At 45.6% G+C, this 25,787-nt stretch overlaps 1 protein-coding gene across 2 annotated transcripts in view; it reads left to right on the top strand.

The window, feature by feature from the left end:
* Positions 1 to 25,787, top strand: part of cacna2d2a (calcium channel, voltage-dependent, alpha 2/delta subunit 2a) — a 1,119,650-nt gene that overhangs the window by 56,489 nt on the left and 1,037,374 nt on the right. For both annotated transcript variants that reach the window (XM_067999049.1, XM_067999048.1), the window contains exon 2: positions 15,488 to 15,569. In XM_067999049.1, the coding sequence (XP_067855150.1) occupies positions 15,488 to 15,569 (82 nt within the window). The remainder of the gene's footprint in view (positions 1 to 15,487; positions 15,570 to 25,787) is intronic.

Below are 25,787 nucleotides of genomic sequence, written 5' to 3'. Positions count from 1 at the left end.
CATCCACTATTGGATATCGGACAAGCAGTGTGATAAATCAGGGGCAGTGGAAGGGTTGAAGGAGGTGGTGGTGAGGTGGTGCTGGGTGTTGTCAGCGTACGTGTAGAACCTGATGTGTTTTCAGATGATGTCATCGAGGGGCAGCATGTAGATGGGAAATAGGAGGCGGCCGAGGATAGATCCTTGGGAGACTCCAGAAGTAACAGTATGGGAGCAGGAAGAGAAACCATTGCAAATGATTCTCTGGCTACAACTGGATAGATAAGAATGGAACCAGGCGAGGGCAGTCCCACCCAGCTGGACGACGGAGGAGAGATGTTGGAGGAGGGGACAGTGTGGTCAACCATGTCAAAGGCTGCAGACAGGTGGAGAAGGATGAGGAGGGATAGTTTAGCACGGGCACGGTCACAGTCACAGGATGTTATTTGTGACTTTGATAAGGGCCATTTCAATACCGTGGCAGGGGCAGAAACCTAATTGGAGGGATTCAAAGAAGGAGTTGCAGGAAGGATGGGCACAGATTTGGGATTCGATAACACATTGAAGGACTTTGGAAAGGAAAGGGAGGTTGGAGATGGGGCGATAGTTTGTAGGGACGGAGGGGTCAAGGGTGGGTTTCTTGAGGAAGGGGGTGGTGATGGCAGATTTGAAGGGGAGGAGGACAGTATGTGAGGAGAGGGAAACATTTACAATATCAGCTAATATGGGGGCCAGGAAGGGAAGTTGGGTGGTCAACAATTTAGTGGGAATTGGATCTGGAGAGCAGGAGGAGGGTCTCATGGACAAGATAAGCTCAGAGAGGGCATGAGGGGAGATGGGAGAGAAACTAGAACAAGATGCAAATTCAGGTCTAGGGCAGGGGGGAATCTTGGGGGAAATTTGACTTGGTGGGCTGGGGGAAGGGACAGAAGTGACAGAGGCAGCCGACCGGATGGTCTCAACCTTAGTGACAAAGTAGCCCATGAGCTCCTCACACTTGTTGGAGATGAGGGTGGAGGTGGCAGGGGAGAGAGGTTTAAGAAGTTGGTTGCTAGTGGAGAAGAGAAGCAGGGGGTTATCTTTGCATTCCAGGATGATCGTGGAATAGTGAGCAGTTTTGGCAGAGAGCAGGACCCGATAGTGCTTTACATAGTCCAGCCAGATTTGGCGATGAATGGCTAAACCAGTTGTCCACCATAATCATTCAAGTCTACGTCCCTTGGACTTGAGGGAGCAGAGATGGGGGCTGTACCAGGGGGAACGACCAGGGTGAGAGAGAGTGTGAGTTTTTCTGGGGATAAGGGCATCAAAGGTGGAAGCGAGGGCGTGATTGAGCAGATCGGTAGCTGCAGAATTATTGTGACGAATGGAGAGCCAAAGGCTAGGCAGCTGGGAATTTGAAAGTGCCGTTATAAGTGACTTTGGGAGAATTTTTTCCAAGGACGTGAGGTTGGGAGGGGGAAGGGGGATGTGAGTGAAGACTGATACAAGGAAGTGATCAGAGATGGCCTTATCTGTGATTGACATGATGGGAGTAGAGAGGCCACGTGAGATGGCAAGGTCTACACTGCTCATAAGGCATTGACATGAAGCACTGCCTTTTTTGTCACTTGGTGAGGATTAATTCAGCTGCTGTTACTAACCATGGCACCAGAAACAAAAGATCTCTTTATTTGTTTAATTTATTTTGGATAGATATTTCCTACTCATTAAGGCAGTGGGCGTCAGTGCTGGGGAATAGAACACTTTACCACCTTTAGCAATCCAGTGCTGGCATGAAGATATCCCAGGTCAGATATAGCACAGGTGCAGGATGAGACTCCCCCTCCACTGCTTCAAGTTAGACATGGGGGAAACCAAATACATAGAAGTTATGACATGAGAACTGGCCATCCCACCCACCCAGTCCTTTACCCTCCACGCAAGCAAATAGTGTTGTTCTAATTACATTTACCCACCCTGTTCCCATATCTTTTCAATCCCTTTTCCTTCCTTCACCTCTCCAATCTAATCTTGAATGTTGACATAGTTTCTGCCACAACCACCAACCCTGGAAGTGAATTCCACAGCCTCACAACTCCCTATGAAGAAGTTTCTTTTGCCCTCTGTTCTAAATCTCTTACATTTAATCCTGTATCTATGGTCCCTCATTCTTGACCCCTTAACTACTGCAAACAGTCTACTTCTATTTACTCTGTCCCATCCTTTCATAATTTTAAAGACTTCTATCAAATCGCTCTGTAATCTGCGTTCTAATGAGCAGAGATCCAATTTTTCAAGTCTTCACATTTGCATTTCCTCATACCAGGCAAAAACCTAGTGAGCAAAAGCAAAATACTGAGCAGAGTCGGTAACCAGAGGACACAAATTTAAGATAATTGACAAAAGAACCAGAGGGGGGTTGAAGAGAATTTCTTTTACACAGCGAATTATGATTTTCAAATCCCTCCATGGCCTCGCCCCTCCCTATCTCTGTAACCTCTTCCAGCCTTACAACCCTCCAAGATCTCTGCGCTTCTCCATTTCTGGTCTCTTGCGGCATCCCCGATTTTAATTGCTCCACCATTAGCAGTTGTGCCTTCAGCTGCCTCGGCCCTAAGCTCTGGAATTCCCTCCCTAAACCTCTCCGCCTCTCTACCTCTCTCTCCTCCTTTAAGACTCCTTAAAACCTACCTCTTTGACCAAGCTTTTGGTCACCTGTCCTAATATCTCCTCATGTAGCTCAATGTCAAATTTTGTTTGATAATCACTTCTTTGAAGCACTTTGGAATGTTTTACTGCATTAAAGGCGCAATATAAATACAAGTTGTTGTTGCTGATCTGAAATGCACTGCCTGCAAAGGTGGTGGAAGCAGATTCAGTAGTAACTTTCAAAATGGAACTGGATACATACTTGAAAAGGAAAGATTTGCAGGGCTATGGGGAAAGAGCAAGGGAGTGGGACTAACTGAATTGTTCTTTCAAAGAGTACGATGGGCCGAATGGCCCCAGTGTTGTAAGATTCTATGATTCTACTGAGGATGCTGGAAATTTGAAATAAAAACAGAAAATACTAGAAACATTCAGCAAGTCAGGCAGCATTTGTGGAGAGAGAAACAGACTTAATGTTTCAAGTTGATGACCTTTCACCAGAACTGGTCATCGACCTGAAACGTTAACTCTGTTTCTCTCTCCACAGATGCTGCCTGACCAGCTGAGTGTTTGCAGCATTCTCTGTTTTTATTTTAGTATCCCAGTGAGTCTGCATTGTACCCTCCCTAAATCCTCAATATTCTTCCTGTGGTGTAGAACCCAACACTGCGCACAGTACTCTAACCGTGATCTTATTAAGGTTTCATAAAGGCTCATCATTACCTACTGGCTTTTATATTCAATACCTTTTGTAATAAAACCCAGATTCCTATTAGTTTTTTTTACAACCTTATCAGCCTGAGGTGTTGTCTTTAAGAACATAAGCAATAAGAGCAGGAGTAGGCCATACAGCCTCTTGAGCCTGCCCGTTCATTCAATCAGATCATGGCTGATCTTCGACCTCAACTCCACTTTCCCGCTCAATCCCAATATCCCTTGATTCCCCTAGAGTCCAAAAATCTGTCTATCTCTGTCATGAATATATTCAACGACTCAGCATCCACAGCTTTCTGGGGTAGAGAATTCCAAAGAATCACAACTCTCTCTGAGTGAAGAAATTCTTCCTCCTCTCAGTCTTAAATGGCCGACCCCTTAACCTGTGACTATGCCCCCTAGTTCTAGACTCTCCAGTCACTCTCCACCTCTCAGCATCGACCCTGTCAAGCCCCCTTATAATCTTACATGTTTCAATGAGATCACCTCTCATTCTTCTAAACTCCAGAGAGTATAGGCCCAGTCTACTCAACCTCTCCTCATAGGACAACCCTCTCATCCCAGGAACTAATCTAGTGAACCTTCGCTGCACCGCCTCTAATGCAAGTATATCCTTCCTTAGATAAGGAGACCAAAACTATACACCTATACACAGTACTCCAGGTGAGGTCTCACCAAAGTCCTGTACAATTGTAGTAAGACTTCCTTACTTTTGTACTCCAACCCCCTTGCAATAAAGGCCAACATGCCATTTGCTTTCCTAATTCTTGTTGTACCTGTATGCTAACTTTTTAGTGTTTCTTGTACCAAGATACCCAAGTCTCACTGAACACCAACATTTAATAGTTTCTCACCATTTAAAAAATATTCTGTTTTTCTATTCATCCTACCAAAGTGAATACCCTCACATTTCCTCACATTATACCCCATCTGCCACCTTCTTGCCCACTCACTTAACCTGTCTATATCCCTTTGCAGACTCTTTGTCTTCCTCACAGCTTACTTTCCCATTTGGCTTTGTATTGTCAGAAAACTTGGATACATTACACTCGGTCCCTTCATCTAAGATTGTAAATAGCTGAGGCCCAAGCACTGATTCTTGCGGCACCCCACTAGTTACAACCTGCCAAACTGAAAATGGCCTGTTTATCCCTACTCTCTTTTCTGTCCGTTAACCAATCCTTTATCCATGCTAATATATTACCCCCAACCCCATGAGCCCTTACCTTGTGTAACAATCTTTTATGTGGCACCTTATCGAATGCCTTTTGAAAATCCAAATATACTACATCCACTGGTTCCCCTTTATCTACCCTGCAAGTTACATCCTCAAAAAACTCTAATAAATTTGTCAAACACGATTTCCCTTTCATAAAACCATGTTGACTCTGTCTAATCATATTATGATTTTCTAAGTGCCCTGTTACCACTTCCTCAGTAATGGATTCCAGCAAGTTCCCGACTGCTGATGTCAGGATAACTGGCCTGTAGTTCCCTGTTTTCTCTCTCCCTCCTTTCTTGAATAGCGGGGTTACATTTGCTACCTTCCAATCAACTGGGACCATTCTAGAATCTAGGGAATTTTGGAAGATCATAACCAATGCATCCAATATCTCTGCAGCCACCTCTTTTAGAACCCTCAAATGTAGGCCATCAGGCCCAGGGGATTTATCAGCTTTTAGTCCCATTAGTTTCTCAAGTACTTTTTCTCTACTGATATTAATTACTTTAAGTTCCTCACTCTCATTTACTCCTTGGTTCCCCACTATTTCTGGTATTTTTTTGCCTTCTACTGCGAAGACAGAAACAAAATATTTGTTTAATGCCTCCGCCATTTCCTGATTCCTCATTATAATTTCTCCTCTCTCAGCCTTTAAGAGACCCACGTTTACTTTAGCTACTCTCTTCCTTTTTACAGACTTGTAAAAGCTCTTACAATCTGTTTTTATATTTCTTGCTAGTTTACTTTCATATTCAGTTTTCTTTTTATCAAATTTTTGGTCACCCTTTGCTGGTTTCTAAAACTCTCCCAATCCTCAGACTTACTATACTTCTTGGCAACATTATAGGCCTCTTCTTTTAATCTAATACTATCCTTAACCTCTTTAGTGAGCCACAGGTGGATCATTTTTCCCATGGAGTTTTTATTTCTCAATGGAATGTATATTTGTTGAAAATATTGAAATATTTCTTTAAATGTTTGCCATTACTTTTCAACCATCATACCCTTTAATTTAATTTCCCAATCTACCTTAGCGAACTCGCTCCTCATACCTATGTAATTGGCTTCATTTAAGTTTAAGATTCTAGTTTCTGTCTTAAGTATGTTACTCTCAATCATATTATGATCACTCTTCCCCAGAGGATCTCTTACTGTGAGATTACTAATTAACCCTGTCTCATTACATAATACAAATCTAAAATTGCCTGTTCCCTGGTTGGTTCTATGACATGTTGCTCTAGGAAACCATCTCGAATACATTCCATGAACTCGTCCTCCAAACAACCTTTGCCGATTTGATTTGCCCAGTCTATATGAAGATTAAAGTCCCCCACGATTACTGCATTACCTTTGTTACAAGCTCCTATTATTTCATGATTAATACTCTGTCTAATTGTATTACTACTATTCGAGGGCCTATAAACTACTTCACCAATGTTTTCTGCCCCTTGTTATTTCTTATTTCCACCCAGACTGATTCTACTTCCTGATCTTTGAGCCAAGATCCTTTTTCACCACTGTCTTTATGTCATCCTTTATTATCAGGGCTACACCCCCTCCTTTTCCATTCTGCCTGTCTTTTCTAAACGTCATGAACCCTGGAATATTTAGTTCCCAACCGTGGTCACTTTGTAATCATGTCTCTGTAATGGCTATTAGATCAAACCCATTAGTCTCTATTTGTGCAACTGATTCATCCATCTTGTTACGAATGCTCCGTGCGTTCAGATAAAGAGCCTTTAATTATGACTTTTTACCATTTGTCCTGCTTTGACCTTATTTGCTGATGCACTATTATTGGTAAACTCTCTGTCCCTTCCTGCCACACTTTGCTTATCTTTAATGTCCTGTGTACCTGTATCCCCAAATCCCTCTGCTCTCCCACAGCACCGAGCCTACTTCCATTCACAGTATAATTACTGCTGTTATTTTTACCAGAATCTATCACCTAATACTTACTGACAATGAATTAGCTCTTTCCCTCATATCAATATCCTTTTGTAGTTTACTTTGGTTTTCTAAAGAATTAACTATAGCCCCTATTTTGGTATCATCTGCAAATTGTGACACCACTCCCTCTCGGTCTATATCCAAATCATTGATAATACTCCGTGAACAGTCAACTTTACTTAGTTCTTCCCTACAATCATGTTAATTTGTGTTTCTTCTTTGTGCCTGTCCTTAGCTGTGTTGTTTTAGCCTTGGTTGATGTTCTTTGCTTCCTCCCATTTTAGCTGAACTCTGTATCCAGTCTGCTGTTAGTCAACCATTTTGTAGTCTTGGTTGTCATGGTGATAAAATTGGTGACATTAAATTTTTCCTCAAATTGTATTCAGTAGACCTGAAGCTGGTATGAGTCACGTTTAACGAGCTGTCTCTCCCCAGGGTAGTGATTGATTGAGTTATCGTGGGATATTTGGGTGAAGATGATTATTATTTTTAAAAGTACCGCACTTGTGGGATAACAGCCAGTAAATATTTACGGGCCTGCTGCTGAGCATGCTGGCCTGGGTATGGTATAGTGCCATGTATAGGTTAGATCTGATCAAATAGTAGCATACTAATGTGTTTGTGCTTGGTACACTGCATACAGTTGGGATTGGGCATTCAGTATTGTACCAAGTATTCTGGTCTTCATAGATTGCAGGGTAAATACCCAGTCTGAGTATTAAATGATGTTCAAGCTGACCTGGGCCAGATCAGGCCATGATGAGCTGTTTCACCTTGTCCAGAATAGTAGAACCAGCGAACAGGGATTGTGCTTGAAGGGGGTTTCCTTGCTTCCTGTCTGGGTCTGTTGTAGACTAATTGATAAGGATTGATTGCTATGATTAGTCAACAATTCCATTATCTTTGTATCGTGTGACTGGTACCAGAATGGTAGAAGGTGAACTAGATGGACCTTGGTCGTTTTTCATCTATGTTCCGAGGTGGAGTGGTGGGTACATATTTGTTCTGAATAAGTTTTAATTCTAACTACAACAGGGAAAAAGAAGAAAGATCCCATTGTTGGGCACATCCTATACCGCAGTACATGACAGTTTGAGTTAGCCCCAATTGCCATTGTTCAAATATAAATTACAGTTGCACATCGACCCTGTCTATAGATATCATTTTGGCATTTTCAGTTTGATCTCACAGCATATTGTTGGATATTCTTGCTCTCAAATACATTGTGTGATTTAAGGTATTTAAAATGACACTTTGCAAAGATTCCATCAGTGGATTAATCATTGCTGCCATCGGTGGAGTCTCCATCACAGTGACTGCAGCAACCATCCCTGCTTATGTATGTTGGGAGAGGGGCATGGTAATATAACAGTCACCATCCCTGTGGGTACCCTTGGACATGGTGACTACAGCAGTAGCATCTCAACGTGACGCACAGTGAGATGGCTGTTGTCGGAATTTGGTCCGAATAGCTTGACAGTGGAGAAGGTTGTTTTTTGCTGGGCTCCAACCACTGCTGTCAGAAAAAGTGATACTGGAAACTGGGAATAGCAGCAACACACTGATTGTGAACCTTAAGCTGAACCTTTCAGGAGTCATTACTTTCAAAGTTCGAGTCCAGTTACTGGATTGGAGATTGGATTTGTGATGAAATTAAATGTCAGATTAGTTGTAGTGTTCAGGAGGCATTGAACGTGGTGTAGACATGGGGATCACCCCTGGGTTTACTTTTGGGATTGATTGTAGCTTTGGTGATGGTTGTACCAGCCTGCTGTATCCCTCTGCACCGCTGTTCATATTCTTTGCCATGCCCATCGTGGCATCTGTCATCCGGAGCAGCAATCTCAGATCCCTGGTGGCCACCTCACCCATGTGCCCCTTGGGGTTAACATCTCTAACCTGCTCCTTGTTTCATTACTTCTTTCACTGTTGCTTCCTCTGACCCTGCCACCCTCAATCAACTAACTCCAACCCCATCTCTAAACTCCCTTTTTCTCTCCAAGGTCTTCAGATGTGTTGTGACCTCTCTGCTCAATGCCCATCTGTCCCAAAAGTCTCTGTTCGAATCCCTGTAGTCTGGCTTCTGCCCTCCTCACAATACTGAAACTGTCCGAGCTAAAGTCATGAACGACTGTGACTGTGGTGCATTACCCCTTCTTGCAACATTTGACACGGTCAAACATGCCACCCTTGTCGAATCCCTCTCTCCTGTTGTCCAGATGCATGGGATGGCGATTGCATGGTTCCATCCTTACGTTATTAAGTGTCAGCCTTGGTTAAGTGGTAGCTCTTTGAAGAACAGAAAATGCTGCAAGTGCAAAGCGGGCAGTCAGCATCTGAAAGAGAAAGGTGGATGGATGTTTCATTTTAGAACCTTTCACCCCTGGTCAGGCAGAAAAACTAAAAGATGTCAGCTGTGGCTCAGTGGGTAATATTCTCGCTTCTGAGTCACAAGGTCGTGTGTTCAATTCCCACTCCAGAGACTTGAGCACATAATCTAGGCTGACACTTCCAGTGCAGTACCGACGAAGTGCTGCATTGTCGGAGGTGCCGTCTTTCAGATGAGATGTTAAACCGAGGCCCCATCTACCCTCTCAGGTGGACGTAAAATATCTCGTGGCACTATTGGAAGAAGAGCAGGGGAATTATCCTGGTGTCCTGGCCACCTTTTATCCCTCAACCAACATCACCAAAACGAGATTATCTGGTCATTTGTCTCATTGCTGTTTGTGGGACCTTGCTGTGCACAAATTGGCTGTCACATTTGCCGACATTACAACAGTGACTGCACTTCAAAAGTACTTCATTAGCCTTGGAGCTCTTTGGGCGTCCTGAGGTTGTGAAAGGCACTACATGAACGCAAATTCATTCTTTCCCTATATGAGTGCAGCTAGCATATCTCCATCCATGGCTTCATCTCCTTCCCCTACACCATCACCTCCAGAGTCTCCCAATGATCCATCCTTGGCCCCCTCCTCTTCCTTACCTATGTGCTGTCCCTTGGCAACATTATCCACAGGCACAGAGTCAGCTTCCTTATGTAGGCAGCTTACACCCAGCTCGACTTCTTTTGACTCCTTGCCCCCACGCTGTCAGACAATTTCCACCAACTCAACATCAGGAAGGCCAAACTCAACGGGCCAGCTCCAGCTGTGAGCAGCGATCGAATGGTGCCAGCTGTTCATTAGACTTGCACTTGCCCCTAGACATTCTGTGAGCTTTTGCATCGCAAGTTCCTGTCAATGGGATAGCCAAATGGGGCAGTGGCCTCGACAGAGCATTTAGGACCTGTGTGAACAGGGCAAGTATCTCCTGAAACAATCAGATTCAGGTATCGTTAATAACAGCACAGAGACTGAATCAGGAAGTGTAAGTTAGAATAGTGAATTCAATGTCAAATCAGGTACAGAAAGTGAAATAAAGAGAGGGAAAGAAAGATTGAATTCAGAAACAGATCTGAAGGAATGAGACTCCACACTTGTAAACGTTAATTTTCATTGCCAGAGAGATTGTTTGGCAGTAATTAAGACTTACCACGCTGTTAAAATGATACTTACACTGGAATGGACAGGCCCTAACTTTTTTTGGCGAGTTCAGTCCATATCTATGAGGTCAGTACAGGAACTTCTCGCTGTTCAATACATTTGAACGAGGAGTCAGACAGCGAGATGCTGCTTTCAAGCAGCTTTTGGAGGAGCATCACATCTCGAACAGCAACTTCCCGATTTCCGCGTTTAACTGCACGTGTGCGGTCGCTGCAAGTTACTGTTTGATTTGCACGTGAATAACAGTGAGCGTCAGTACTTTTACAGCATAATCCCTGCCACAAACACTGATCCCTTACATCTGACTCCATTCTCCTGCTCATCCTCAGGTTGAACATAAGAAATAGGAGAAGGAGTGGTCTATACAGCCCCTCGAGCCTGCTTGAAGGGCCATATTCATTCAGATCATGGCTGATCTTCGACCTCAACTCCACTTTCCCCCTCCCATCCCCATATCTCTTAATTCCCCCAGAGTCCAAAAATCTATCCATCTCAGCCTTGAATATACTCAACAACTAAGCAACCACAGCCCTCTGGGGTAGAGAATTCCAAAGATTCACTACCCTCTGAGTGAAGAAATTCCTTCTCATCTCAGTCCTAAATGGCCGACCCCTTATCCTGAGACTCTGCCCCCTAGTTCTAGACTCTCCAGCCAAGGGAAATGGCCTCTTACTATCTACCCTGTCGAGCCCCCTCAGAATCTTATGTTTTTCAATGAGATCACCTCTCATTCTTCTAAACTCTAGCGTATAGACCCATTCTACTCAACCTCTCCTCATAGGGCAACCCTCTCATCCCAGGAATCAATCTAGTGAACCTTCGTTGCACCACCTCTAAGGCAAGTATATCCTTCCTTAGGTAAGGAAAACAAAACTGTATGCAGTGCTCCAGGTGTGGTCTCACCAAAGCCTTGTACAATTGCAGCAAGGATTCATTACTCTTGTACTCCAACCCCCTTGCAATAAAGGCCAAAATACTATTTGCCTTCCTATTTGCTTGCTGTAGCTGCATATTAATTTTCTGTACTTCATGTACAACAACACCCAATTCTCTCTGAACATCACCATTTAAAAAATATTCAGTTTTTCTATTCTTCCTACCAAAATGAATAACCTCATATTTCCCCACATTATACTACATCTGCCACCTTCTTGCCCACTCACTTAACCTGTCTTTTTCCCATTGCAGACTCTTTGTGTTATAGAAACATAGAAACGTAGAAAATAGGAGCAGGAGTAGGCCATTCGGCCCTTCAAGCCTGCTCCTACATTCAATATGATCATGGCTGATCCTCTATCTCAATACCATATTCCCGCTCTCTCCCCATACTCCTTCATGCCTTTTGTGTCTAGAAATCTATCCAGCTCCTTCTTAAATATATTCAGTGACTTGACCTCCACAGCCTTCAGTGGTAGAGAATTCCACAGGTTCACCACCCTCTGAGTGAAGAAATTTCTCCTCATCTCAGTCCTAAATGTCCTACCCCGTATCCCGAGACTGTGACCCCTCGTTCTGGACCCCCCAAGCCAGGGGAAAGATCCTCCCTAAATCCAGTCTGTCTCGCCCGTGTCAGAATTTTATATGTTTCAATAAGATAACATTGTGTCTTCCTCACAGTTTACTTTCCCACCGAGCTTTGTATCGTCAGCAAACTTGGATACATTACATTCGGTCCCTTCATCTAAGTCATTAATATAGATTGTAAATAGCTGAGGCCCAAGCACCGATCCTTGCGGCACCCCACTAGTTACAGAGTGCCAACCTGAGAATGATCCATTTATCCCTACTCTTGTTTTCTGTCCTTTAACCAATCCTCTATCCATGCTAATATATTATCCCCAACCCCCAACATATCTTGTGTAACAACCTTTTATGTGGCATCTTATTGAATGCCTTTTGAAAATCCAAATATACGACATCCACTGGTTCCCCTTCTAGTTACATCCTCAAAAAACTCTAATAGATTTGTCAAACACGATTTCCATTTCATAAAACCATGTTGACTCTGCCTAATCATATTATGATCTTCTAAGTGCTCCATTACTACGTCCTTAATAATGGATTCCAGCATTTTCCTGACTACTGATGTCAGGCTAACTGGCCTGTAGTTCCCTGTTTTCTCTCTCCCTCCTTTCTTGAATAGCGGGGTCACGTTTGTTACCTTCCAATCCACGGGGACCGTTCTGGAATCTAGGGCATTTTGGAAGATCACAACCAATACATCCCCTGGACCAGACTGCAAACAACCTGTTCGATGCTGATCTTGGCTTTAAACCCCGCATCATATCCATCACTAAGACAGCTCACTTCCCCTCAGGCTCAGTGGAAACCCACACACATTACTTTCATCAGTTTTCTTGTTTTCGCAAAGCTTTCGACCCAGCATTTAATGTGGCCCTCTGAAGAAAATGGAAGCTTTGAGAGTACATAATCAAATCTTAGGGGTAGATGAGAGACTCATTGACATTATCTCTCTCGAAAGATGACTGAGACTAGCTTATCCACTCTTGCCCGTTCTATCAATGGGTTAATCAATCAGATGATGGAAAGCACCATAAGTAATGGTCTATATGTCTGTCCTGGGCATTTCTGAAGGAAAATTCTTTTTGTTGATGATGTGTGGGGTGGAGTCGGTGGCACTCCACCTGCCATTTGGCACAATGGCTAACCGGTAGGATATGGTGGTACTGCATGGTTCAAGAGAGGATCTCAAAGGTATTTTTTGGAAGATATAAGGGGCATCTGTCCCAGTTTGTTTCATTTTGGTACCTGGGGGTTATGATGGATGAAAACTTTAGTCTGGACAGAGTCCTTTGGGACCACGCTGAGAAGGGGTGAAGGCTGCTCTTGTCTTTCTCGTCATTTTTCAGTGAACGCAAAGTCCCAGTGAAGGGTATTGGGGTGAAGAAGAAGTATGTCCAAATGTTTCATGGTTCAGACTTCTTAGGCAGGCAAAGAGAAAGCCTCCTATGGCCCTTGTGCAAAGGTCTAGGACCAAACTGTGAGGCATAAAGGAGAAACTGTTTTAAAGAGAGAGGACTCCGACTACTTTGATGTGGCACCTGAGGCTTTGAAGGGGGAATTCTCCCTCACAGTGGGCCTATCTCTACTAAAGCCCTTACTTGAGGACCTAGATTAAACTGCTGGCGATGAGTAAAACCTGGTTTGCGGCATGTTGAGGAAACCTTGAGGCTTGGGCTGAGAGCTACTGGAGGGCATTACATGGAGGATTTGGTGGCTACCTTTATTGGGTTGCAGAGTAAAGTAGTTGGTGCTGAAGCTTTACACTTACGCCTGGTGGAATCCAATGAGGTGTGGTGCTTCTCCATGCTATGGTCAGGGAGATGGGACAATGCCCTCACACCTTTTATGGTGAGTTGTGCTGCCGTATGAGCAGTAGTTCCTGGTACCTTCTGTCTGTCTGGCGAGGGCTGAAACCCAGGTTTGTCAGTTCTTTACCAGCTAGTGACTCTCCTCCTTGGGGAGGAGGGAAGGTAAGTTTCAGGGTTGATTTAGCTTTGAGGTGAATTGCTCGGCATTGGCTGATTGAAGCGGAGTTGATCCTCTGTGACACATTCAATAATCCAGTACTTGATGCAGGCAGCCCTGCACTACTCCAGGGCACTCATGATGGTTGAGAAAGCAGCCTTGTACATTGATGGAGCTGAAGATGTAGACCTGTTACAGGGTCCTGGGATTCCTCCCATATGGCTCCAGACAGCCCTTCAAGCCTGTGCACTGAGTAGGTTGGTCCTAGCTGGACAGGCAGCAGGGAGCTGAACAGTGCTCTGTGCTAGTACACTTTGCAATTTTAGCTGGTTAAATTCCTGCAGTACCCCTATGCCTCGGGGGTTCCTAAACCTCGGCTCTTGCCGATCTGCACCTCAGTTCTCTGGTCTTGGTTAAGTGCAGTATGTCTCTATGGAGGGAGTGTGCACTCCTTTAGGCGAACAGAGAACAGTAATGGGCCATTCAGCCCCTCGAGCCTGTTCTGCTATTCAATTAGATCTTGGCTGATCTGTATCTTAACTCCATCTATCTGCCTTGGTTCCATATCCCTTAATACCCTTACCTAACAAAAATCTATCAATCTCAGTTTTGAAATTTTCAATTGACCCCCAGCCTCAACAGCTTTCTGGGGAGAGAGTTCCAGATTCCCACTCCCCTTTGTGCAAAGAAGTGCTTCCTGACATCACCCCTGAACGGCCTAGCTCTAATTTTAAGGTTATGTCCCCTTGTTCTGGATACCCCCACCAGAGGAAATAGTTTCTCTCTATTTACCCTTTCCACTCCTTTAATCATCTTAAACACCTCAATTAGATCACCCCTTAATCTTCTATACTCGAGGGAATACAAGCCTAGTCTGTGCAACCTGTCCTCATAATTTAACCCTTTTCGTCCCGGTATCATTCTGGTGAATCTGCACTGCACCCTCTCCAAGACCAATATATCCTTCCTGAGATGCGGTGCCCAGAACTGAATGCAGTCTCCAGATAGGGTCTAACATAACTGTAACACAACTTCCACCCCTTTATATTCCAGCCCTTTCGAGATAAAGACCAACATTCCATTAGCCGTTTTAATTATTTTTTGAACCTGTGCACTAGTTTTTAGTGATTTCTGTACTTGGACCCCTGAATCTGTCTGCTCCTCCACAGTTCTGAGCTTCTCACCATTTAAAAATACTCTGATTTCTCTTTCAAGGGCCAAAGTGGATGACCTCACATTTTCTCACATTGAACTCCATCCGCCTCAGTTTTGCCCACTCACTTAATCTGTCTGTCCCTTTGCAACTCCCTGCTCCCATCTGCACTGTGCCACCTAACTTAGTGTCATCAGCAAACTTGGATATACAACTCTCTATTCCTTCATCCAAGTCATTTCTAAATATAGTGAAAAGCTGAGAGGCCCCAGTACAGATCCCTGGGGGACACCACTATTCACATCCTGCCAATTTGAGTACATACTCATTATCCCTACTCTCTGACTCCTACCTCACAACCAATTCCCTATCCAAGCCAAACAGAAACCCATCTTGTGTAGATTCCTCAGTAGGTTGACTTGGAGACTTTTAAGCGCGGTGATTGGCTTTGGCTGCATCTCAGACACTGGCTGGAACCTTTCAAAAAATTGTAGTGTTACACCTTTTAGTATGGGAGCTAGCTGTACTAAAAGTGTTGTGTGTCGTGCTGGCTGAGGTTAGTTGCATTGTGTCGGGATTTGGTCACCTGGCCACCTTCTTGGGTGGTCGTGGTGAAGGGTCTGATTGTAAGGTTGGAGTTTGGCTTTTCGTAGAGTTTGAGTACAATTCTGAAAATAAGACATTTAAAACACCAAAATTCACCTTTTTACCTGTGAAGAACAGAGGGATTCTTACATTGATAGTTTATAGTCATTTGTATAATTAATTTCTTAGTTATTTTAACTTTCTCTTTTCTCTGCTTAGGATTCAATACTGGGCGGGGAGGATTGAACAGGAGCTGGACCGAGTATTCCGACAGGTCAGCGGGATTCAACAGCTCAAAGCGGTAAGTGGTATGAGTTCAACGCTTGTATTGGCTGGCATATCGAGTACTGTGTATTGGCTGGCATATCGAGTACTGTGTATTGGCTGGCATATCAGGTACTGTGTATTGGCTGGCATATCGGGTACTGTGTATTGGCTGGCATATCGGGTACTGTGTATTGGCTGGCATATCAGGTACTGTGTATTGATTGGCATATCAGGTACTGTGTATTGGCTGGCATATCAGGTACTGTGTATTGGCTGGCATATCGGGTACTGTGTATTGGCTGGCATATCGGGTCCTGTGTATTGGCTGGCATATTGGGTACTGTGTATTGGCTGGCATATTGGGTACTGTGTATTGGCTGGCATATTGGGTTACTGTGTATTGGTTGGCATTGGGTACTGTGTATTGGCTGGTACATTGGGTACTGTGTATTGGCTGGCACATCGGGTACTGTGTATTGGCTGGCACATTGGGTACTGTGTATTGGCTGGCACATTGGGTACTGTGTATTGGCTGGCACATTGGGTACTGTGTATTGGCTGGTATATGATTACTGAACATCCGCTAAAAGTATCCAGTCAACATAAGACCTGAATCATGGACATATTTCATGCTTCATTTTCCAATGTGCATTTATATATCAACTTTAAAGTCCATCTGCCATTCCTCAGTCTATTTGCTTAATTGGTCCAGATGCTATTGATCGACCTTACACTGCTCACCTAGCCACTTTGTTTGGATTAATATATTCAACAAATAGTACGAGATTATCAGAAGCCTCTTCTTCTGTAGTCACTTACAAACAGATCCCTGCAGAACTCCGCTGGTCACTATTTCTCTGCCCGCTATTTCCCAGACAGTGGCTCATGAATAGAAAGCAGCGAGTGATGTGAAATGGACAGGCCTCTTTTTAATCCAGCTGGCTAAGCTTCACAGGCAATAATCATCTTTTAAAAGCATCAATAAGGGACTTCATCAAATATTTCTAAATATCCTCATCAGTTATATTAACTACCTCATGATCTCAGGTGATATCAGCAGGCTATTCGAGGATGGGGGTCGAAGTCAAACTGTGCTTAGCTAACACACACACACACAGGCACACACACACTGGCACAGACACACACTAGCACACACAGATACTGGCACGCACAGGCACTGATGTGCACTGGCGCAGACACACGCACTGGCACAGACACTTGCATACACTGGCACAGTCACTTGCATACACTGGCACACACCCTGGCACAGACGCACAGACTGGCACAGATGCACACAGACTGGCTTAGACACTGGTACAGACAAACACACCGGTGCAGATGCACTGACACAGGCACACAGACTGGCGCACACACACGCTGATACAGGCGCACACACGCTGATACAGGCGCACACACGCTGATACAGGCACACACAAACATGGACATACTGGCATAGACGCACACACTGGCACAGACACACTAGCACAGCCACACGCACTGGCAGAGACATGCACACAATGGCACAGGCACACTTGCATAGGCAGAGGCACTGAGATACACACACACTGGCACACACAAAGGCACAGCCACACACACACACACACACACACACATACACAAAGGCACAGCCACACACACACACACACATACACAAAGGCACTGCCACACACACACACAAAGGCACAGCCACGCACAGACACATTGGCACAGGCACACGTGCACTGGCATAGACACATGCACTGGCATAGACAGGCACAGACACACTGGCACAGGCAGAGTTACACATATACTGGCATAGGCACATGCAGTGACACATGCACTGGCACATACAAACAGGCACAAACACACTGGCACACACACACATGCACTGGCACAGGCACACTGGTACAGACACACTGGCACACAGGCACAGGCACAAACTAACACTGGCACAGACACACTGGCACAGGCACACGCACTCACAGACACACTGACACACACTGGCACAGACACACAAATTAGCACAGACACTAGCACAGACACACAGACACTAGCACAGGCACACATACATAGACTGGCACAGAAACATGCATCGGCACACTGGCACACATTGGCACACACACTGGCACAGGCACAGATAAACACTGGCACAGATATACACATGGACACAGATACACACTGGCACAGATACATACACTGCCAAACACACCACACAGGCACAGACACACTGGCACACAGACTGGCACAGACACACAATGACGAGTGCACACTGGCATAGGCACTGGCACAGGTACATATACTGGCACAGGCACAAACACACACAGACTGGCGCTGGCGCACACAAACTGGCACTGGCACATGTGCATTGGCATAGAAAGGCACACCGGCACACAATGGCAGAGGAACAGATACACACACTGGCATACACACACACGCACATGCACAGACACACACTGGCACACACACAAAGGCACAGACACACGGACACATAGACTGGCACACCCCCACACATGGGCACAGACAAACACACTGGCACAGGCAGACACTGGCAGAGGCAGACACAGGCATACACGTACTGGCATAGACACACACACACACACACACACATACTGGCACATACAGACACATACTAGCATACACAAATGCACAGCCACATACAGACTGGCATGTGTGCACACACTGGCATAGGCACAGACAATGGCATAGGCACAGACACACACTGGCACACAAAGGCACAGACACACAGACAGGCACTGGTACACACCGGCACATGCATGCGCACTGGCACACATGCACACTGGCACCGATGCACAGACACACTGGCACAGGCATACACATACATAGACTGGCATAGTCACACATCGACACACTGGCACAGGCACACTGGCACACAGGCACAAACACACTGGCACAGACACACAATGGCACAGACACAGGCACACATATTGGGGCACACCCACACACCGGCACATCCCACAGACTGGCATAGCCACACACACTAGCACAGGCACACACAGGCACACACTGGCACGCACACATGCGCGCTCGTTGGCACAGGCACACACATACTGGCATAGACCCACATACTGGCACAGGCACTGGCACAGACACACACTGGTACAGACACACTGGCACAGGCAGACAGGCATACACATACTGGCATAGACATACACTGACACACACACACACACACATATACTGGCACATACAGACACATACTGGCATACACAGGCACACACTGGCACAGGCACAGATTCACACACTGGTTCAGGCACACTGGCACATACACTGACACACATCCTGGCATAGACACACTGGCACAGACACAGAGACAGGGGTGCAGGCGCAGCGGTGCAGGCACATAGACAGAGGCACACAGGCACGGGCACAGGAACAGGGACACACTGGCACACACACACACACACACACACACACACACACACACTCTCAAACTCTGTTGGGTTGCTATCGGGAGTGCAAACAGCTAGCTTATTCTATTTCCTCGCACTTGCCTGCAGCTCCACCATCACCACCGTGACTCAGATTGCTGATTCAACATCGAGTGGATGAAGCCTTCCAGATCATTGTGCATTAACCCAGGTTGGGAGATTCTTTCTAATGGACTCATCTATGCTGGCAAAGCAGAGAAGCTCCCATCTGCTGTGGGTTTACAGACAGGAGATGCATCACTGGTTTCTCAGTCGGGCCTCACAATTGCAGTATTAGCTTCAAATGTGATTGTATTTAAACGTCCTCACCATTAGTTAATGTGGGATGTCTCTCTCACAGCTTTATTAATGTATATTTGCTGACGGGCTGCTAATTAACAGCTTGTTTATTTTTTTTTGAAGTGACCAGTCTTTGTTAATGACAGTTTTATTAAAACTCACAATTGGTCATGGCTACAGAAACTTACAACCCGACAAGTACCTCGAATCTGATCTGCAGATGCAAATGTATTCATTCCTCTCAGGAGGGGGTATTCCAAGATGGTTTTCTAATGTATAATGTTTAAGTTCAAATAGTATTTCTCTGCCCTTGCTGATGCTGTAGTCTTGTAGTGTTACAACATGCTCCATGACGGTTTCTGGATCCTGTGGCAGAGTGGCGACATCACCAGCGTAGATTGTGCACGATAAGCAGAGGGAGAGCAGTGAGATTGGGCTCAACCTGCACAACCACTCACAGCCTTCTGACTGGCCAGTGGGAGGTGGAAATAAGCCAGGTGTAAGGTTTGTTTTTCCAGCTGAGATGAAGCACCTTCTGTCTGAATGGTGGTCTGTCTCGATTGCCTGACCAAAATTGACGGATATGATGTGCTGAGTTCCCAAGGCCAGGAATTTGATAATCATTCACTAAGGTCAGAATCTCTGGAGTGAAGTGGGTGCCTCAGCCCTTACACCCTTCAAAGGATCAAGTGTTGATTTGTAGCAGTTAACTGTGATCACGATGAAATTAATGCTATAACAACAGCTTGCATTTAAATAGTGCCTTCAACATCCACATGAGGAGATATTAGCCCAGGTGATCAAAAGCTTGGTCAAAGAGGTTGGTTTTAAGGCACGACTTAAAGGAAGAGAGAGAGGTGGAGAGGTTTTGGGAGGGAATTCCAGAGCTTAGGGCCAAGGCAGCTGAAGACACAGCCGCCAATGGTGGAGAGATTAAAATTGGGGATGTGCAAGAGGCAAGAATTGGAGGAGCGCAGAGATCTCGGAGGGTTGTAGGGCTGGAGGAGGTTACAGAAATGGGGAGAAGCGAGGCCATGGAGGGATTTGAACACAAGGATGAGCATTTTAAAATCGAGGCGTTCCCGGACCGGGAGCCAATGTAGGTCAGCGAGCACAGGGGTGATGGGTGAACGGGACTTGCTGTGAGTTAGAATATGGACAGCAGAGTTTTTGATGAACTCAAGTTTATGGAGGTGGGAGGCCGGCCAGAAGACCATTGGAATAGAGGAGGTAACAAAGGCATGGATGAGGGTTTCAGCAGCAGATGAGCTGAGGTAGCGGCGGAGATACTCTGTGTATATCTGGGCCATACAGGTACATGGTCCCAAGTTCAGTCCCCAGTCCCTACTGAGTTAGCTGATCTCAATCTGAGAGCCAGTGGGGGCAATACAATTGCCTTTGGTGTCACTGGGCTAGGGTGGGGAAATCAGTCAGTCCCCCCCCCCGCCCTACTGCTATCTGTCCAGTGACTCTTGCTGAAAAGTGTATGTGTGTGGACGCCAAGTGGAGGATAAGATCAGACTCGGCTGTGAAGCCTCTGGCAGTCAAATAATCCTCATCGCTCACTGTGCTCACAAATGAAGGACAGTCGGTCAGCTGGGGTGCCACGGGGGTATTCTGTACCCGTGGAACCGTACCCTGATATGGAAAAATAGGGGAGGAAATTCGGGGGAGAAAACCCCAGAAAATTTCGCCCGAGCCAAAAGCAGGAGGGCGGTGCCAGAGCTGCCACTTGCAGGGTGCGGACACTTGTGACTTGCATTGTAACCACACCTTGGCCGTGCACATTTCTTCCTGTCCTTGTGTGTCACTGTTACCATGTGCCTCCAGCTGCATTGCGCTGTAGCCCATACTGCCACTTCCAGAGCTACTGGTGTTGCAGTGAGAAACAAGTTTCCACCTCCAGCCTCCTGTCACTCCCCCACCTGATCGTCACAGTGAGCGAAGCTGACGAACCCCCTCACCCCACCCAACCCCACATGCTGCCAGACCAGATCTAGCCCAGCCCCTCACCCTTCTCAACACTGCTGCTGAACCTTGGATGGAGAATTTGGATGCATCTTGTTGCACAGGGCCACTAACCAGTAAGTCAGGTTGTCTGAGACTGACGGTGTGTAGCAGATGGCAGACCTTTTGTGCACATACTGGCCTGTTAATTTAATGATGCAGTGATCATCTCCTCCACTGCTGCTTGCTGAGCTGTTGCCCTGTGCGGTGCCAGGCTGTCTCCACACTGGCACTGCATCAACTGCACTAAGTCACGAAAAGCCTGCACACCAGGCAGTGTCTCAGCCACGCTGCACCTGCAACTGCACACTGCTATATTCTTTTTGTCATAAACACATCTTCCCAGCAGGGCTCCCCTTCCTGTTTATCTTTCCACTGTGGATCACACATTCATTTCTTTTACTCCAGAGACTCAAGCCCATAATATAGGCTGATGCTACCGGTGCAGTACTGAGGGAGTGCTGCGCTGTCAGAGGTATCGTCAGGTGGATGTAATAGATCCCATGTCACTATTTCGAAGAATAGCAGAGAGTTCTCCCGGGTGTCCTGGCCAATATTTATCCCTCAACCAACATCACTGAAACTGATTATCTGATCATTATCACATTGCTGTTTGTGGGATCTTGCTGTGCGCAAATTAGCTCCCGCGTTTTCTACATGACAACAGTGACTACACTTCAAAAGTACTTAATTGGCCATAAAGTACATTGGGACCCTGAGGTCATGATAGGTCCTATATAGATGCAAGTCTTTTAATTAATTTTCCCAGTTCCTCCTCCTCCTTTGAGCTGGGTTACAGTCCCACTAGGACCAGCCAGTTATCCATTCTCCATGTGTGAGTGCAGTGAAAAATTATTGCCCGACTGTTTAACTATGAGAGCATGCAGGGCAAGTCCGATACACTCATCTGATATCCGCAAACAAGCACCTCTAGCAAGGTTCACTGGATAGCAATCGGGAGCAGGAACCCCTGGCTGACTTTAAAACTGTTCTCCTCTCTAGCCCAGAATCCCTATTACTACTCTGCCTAGGATCACATAACTCAAGTGCAGGCTGGTTATCCAATCCTGGACCATCTCAGTTTGCATGACTGAGTACCACATTTGCCTGCTGGGGAGCTCTTGAATTGTAAGCCCTGTGGACATTCACATATTTAGTTAAAACAGTTTTTATCTTTTTCACACCGTGTTTGCAGCAGACTAGGCCTTCAGCTGCCTAGGCCCTAAGCTCTGGAATTCCCTCCTTAAACCTCTCTGCTTCTCTACCTCTCTCCTCCTTTAAGACGCTCCTTAAAACCTCTTTGACCAAGCTTATGGTAACCTGTCCTAATATCTCCTTATGTGGCTTGATTTTGTTTGATAATGCTCCTGTGAAGCACCTTGGGACATCTTACGACGTTGAAGACACGATATAAATGCAAATTGTTGTTGGACTAGAAATTCTGATCCCGCACTCGCCATTCACTTTAATTGGTGGAAAATTATGGAATAGCCAGCACAGAATTGGAATTTCTTATCCCATTGACTTACCCCATTGGCATCCTTAGCCACTACAATTGGCCTTGCAGATACACATCATAACAACTCAGCTGGTTAAGCCAGAGTGTACCTGAGGCCTACAGGCCCAGGTTCATTCCCTGTCGATTCTGAGTTAACTGGTCTCAAATGGGTCGCTGCTACAACTGGTTTTAACATCTTTGTGTTAGGGAAGGGTGAGCCAGCCCGGGCTCCCGCTCCTGATTGCTTTCCCTGCTGGAAGTGCCCAGGAACCTGAGGAACGAGTCAGCACCATCAGGAGAAGGGCAGGTAACGGTCGACCTAAGGGTCCCAACAGGAGCACACTTGCATGGTCCGTGCGTCGAGGGTATGAGGAAAACTCTCCTACACTCCTCACGGGCAACTTTTGCAGTGGTGGGAGCAGAAGCCACAAAGGTTTACACTGAGCTGAAAATTCACAAAAATACTGTCTTCATTAGAACAGAGTGACAGATGCAGAGCAGCAGGGAGTATGGGGTGCTGTGTATCACAGCTACATCAAGTGAGAACTACTTAAACCAATTAATTAGATCATCTGTCAGTCTCCCAGTCCCCTGGATCATGTTCTAACTCTGGATCCAGGTTACTACTTGTGTGGGTGTAAGTGAGAAGGTAAACATATCCATGTGGTAGTGAGTTACAGTGGCCCAATCCATCAGCTGTTTACCATCTGAATCTTGCGCAGTCATAATCAGTGATTATGCAGCAAGTAGCAGTAATGTTGACTGTGAGAGACCGGCAGTAATGTTGACTGTGAGAGACCGGCAGTAATGTTGACTGTGAGAGACCGGCAGTAATGTTGACTGTGAGAGACCAGTTTGAAATGTTTGGTTTTAGGAACACATGGCCAGGAGAACATATGTTAAGGATTGAGTGTGGAAATCTTAGGTCAGGTGTCCGGAAATATTTTACACTGGGTAATCAATGGCAGGAACAACTCGCCAGTAATAATGGATGAGTCAGACACAAGTACTGGGAATTTCCTCAGGCGCTGTCCCGTTTATGGTGTATTCAGGTTTTCTGCCCAAATTAGTGCAGCCAACCAAGGGAACCCTGGAGGTAATTCTTCGCATAGATTCATTTAATGTGTAGCTGCTGTAATGGGAAGACAGTTGGTATTGTGGAAGGGTGAGATTAAAGGCACTGAAGGGCCTCCTTCAGCTAAACTCATCTTTTGATAAGTTTTACCAACAGAGGAAGGTCATTAACTCAGGTTAAGGTCATTAACAGCCCTGTCCCCTTTTCTTGGATTGAGCCCACCTCCTCACTGTATCTCTCCAGAAATACATCCAGTTTTGTCGACAGCTGACTTATACTGTCCACTTCGATGATTTTCCCTGCTAACATAAGATAAATGAATATTTCAAACATCTCAAAGCATGTGTCTCAATTTTTTTTTGGAGTGGAGTGACTATTGTGGAATGCAGCAGCCATTTTGCACCAGTAATGTCTCGGGATCATCAATGAAGTGAATTCACCAGTTTGTGGTGATATTAGCTGAGGTTGGAATGGAAGCCAAGACACGAGGAGATCTCCCGGCTCTTCTTCAAATAGTGCCGGGGATCCTATCATTCACCTGAATCGGTAGATAGGGCCTCAGTTTAACTTCTTATCTGAGGTACAGTGTCTCTAACCACGCAGTGCTCTCTCAGTACTGCAGAACTATTCCACAACTCTGCCTGCTCCTTTGGGTGAATGTTTAGTCTCCTTTCTGGACCTATTTCTGAATGTTAACCTTGATATGTATATGTGTATAGATCTTGATATGTATATGTATATAGATCTTGATATGTATGTGTGTATAGATCTTGATATGTATATGTGTATAGATCTTGATATGTATGTGTGTATAGATCTTTTGTAAACAATTTTACAACACCAAGTTATAGTCCAGCAATTTTATTTTAAATTCACAAGCTTTCGGAGATTTTCTCCTTCCTCAGGCAAATGTTTCAAGATCTCCTTGAAGCCTACGCATTTATACATATTGAACAATAATAAATGGTGTTTACAGACTGCCCCTGCAACTGCCCGTTGCCAAGGCAATCACCGTGTTCAGACAGAGAGGTGTTACCTGCAGAACCTCCGAATACACATTCAATAAAAAAACAAACAGGGAAAAAAAACAGAGAAAAAAAAAACACAGAGAGAGGCAGAAACATCCGGAAGGCAGAGAGAGCCAGCAAATGACCCATTATATTAAAAACAGATAACATTTGTTCGCTGGTGGGGTAACGTGTAGCGTGACATGAACCCAAGATCCCGGTTGAGGCCGTCCTCATGGGTGCGGAACTTGGCTATCAATTTCTGCTCGACGATTTTGCGTTGTCGTGTGTCTCGAAGGCCGCCTTGGAGTACGCTTACCCGAAGGTCGGTGGATGAATGTCCATGACTGCTGAAGTGTTCCCCGACTGGGAGGGAACCCTCCTGTTTGGCGATTGTTGCGCGGTGTCCGTTCATCCGTTGTCGCAGCGTCTGCATGGTCTCGCCAATGTACCATGCTCTGGGGCATCCTTTCCTGCAACGTATGAGGTAGACAACGTTGGCTGAGTCACAGGAGTATGAACCATGCACCTGGTGGGTGGTGTCATCTCGTGTGATGGTGGTATCTGTGTCGATGATCTGGCATGTCTTGCAGAGGTTACCGTGGCAGGGTTGTGTGGCGTCGTGGACGCTGTTCTCTTGAAAGCTAGGTAGTTTGCTGCGAACGATGGTCTGTTTGAGGTTGGGTGGCTGTTTAAAGGCGAGTAGTGGAGGTGTGGGGATGGCCATAGCGAGGTGTTTGTCCTCATTGATGACATGTTGAAGGCTGCGGAGAACATGGCGTAGTTTCTCCGCTCCGGGGAAGTACTGGACGACAAAGGGTACTCTGTTGGTTGCGTCCCGTGTTAGTCTCCTGAGGAGGTCTATGCGATTTTTTGCTGTGGCCCGTCGGAACTGTCGATCGATGAGTCGAGCGTCATATCCCGTTCTTACTAGGGCGTCTTTCAGCGTCTGTAGGTG

Source organism: Heptranchias perlo, chromosome 17 (genome assembly GCF_035084215.1).
Source record: "Heptranchias perlo isolate sHepPer1 chromosome 17, sHepPer1.hap1, whole genome shotgun sequence".
Lineage (NCBI taxonomy): Eukaryota > Metazoa > Chordata > Chondrichthyes > Hexanchiformes > Hexanchidae > Heptranchias > Heptranchias perlo.
The sequence above is the reverse complement of the archived record's forward strand: the minus strand, read 5'-3'. Positions and strand labels throughout refer to the sequence as shown.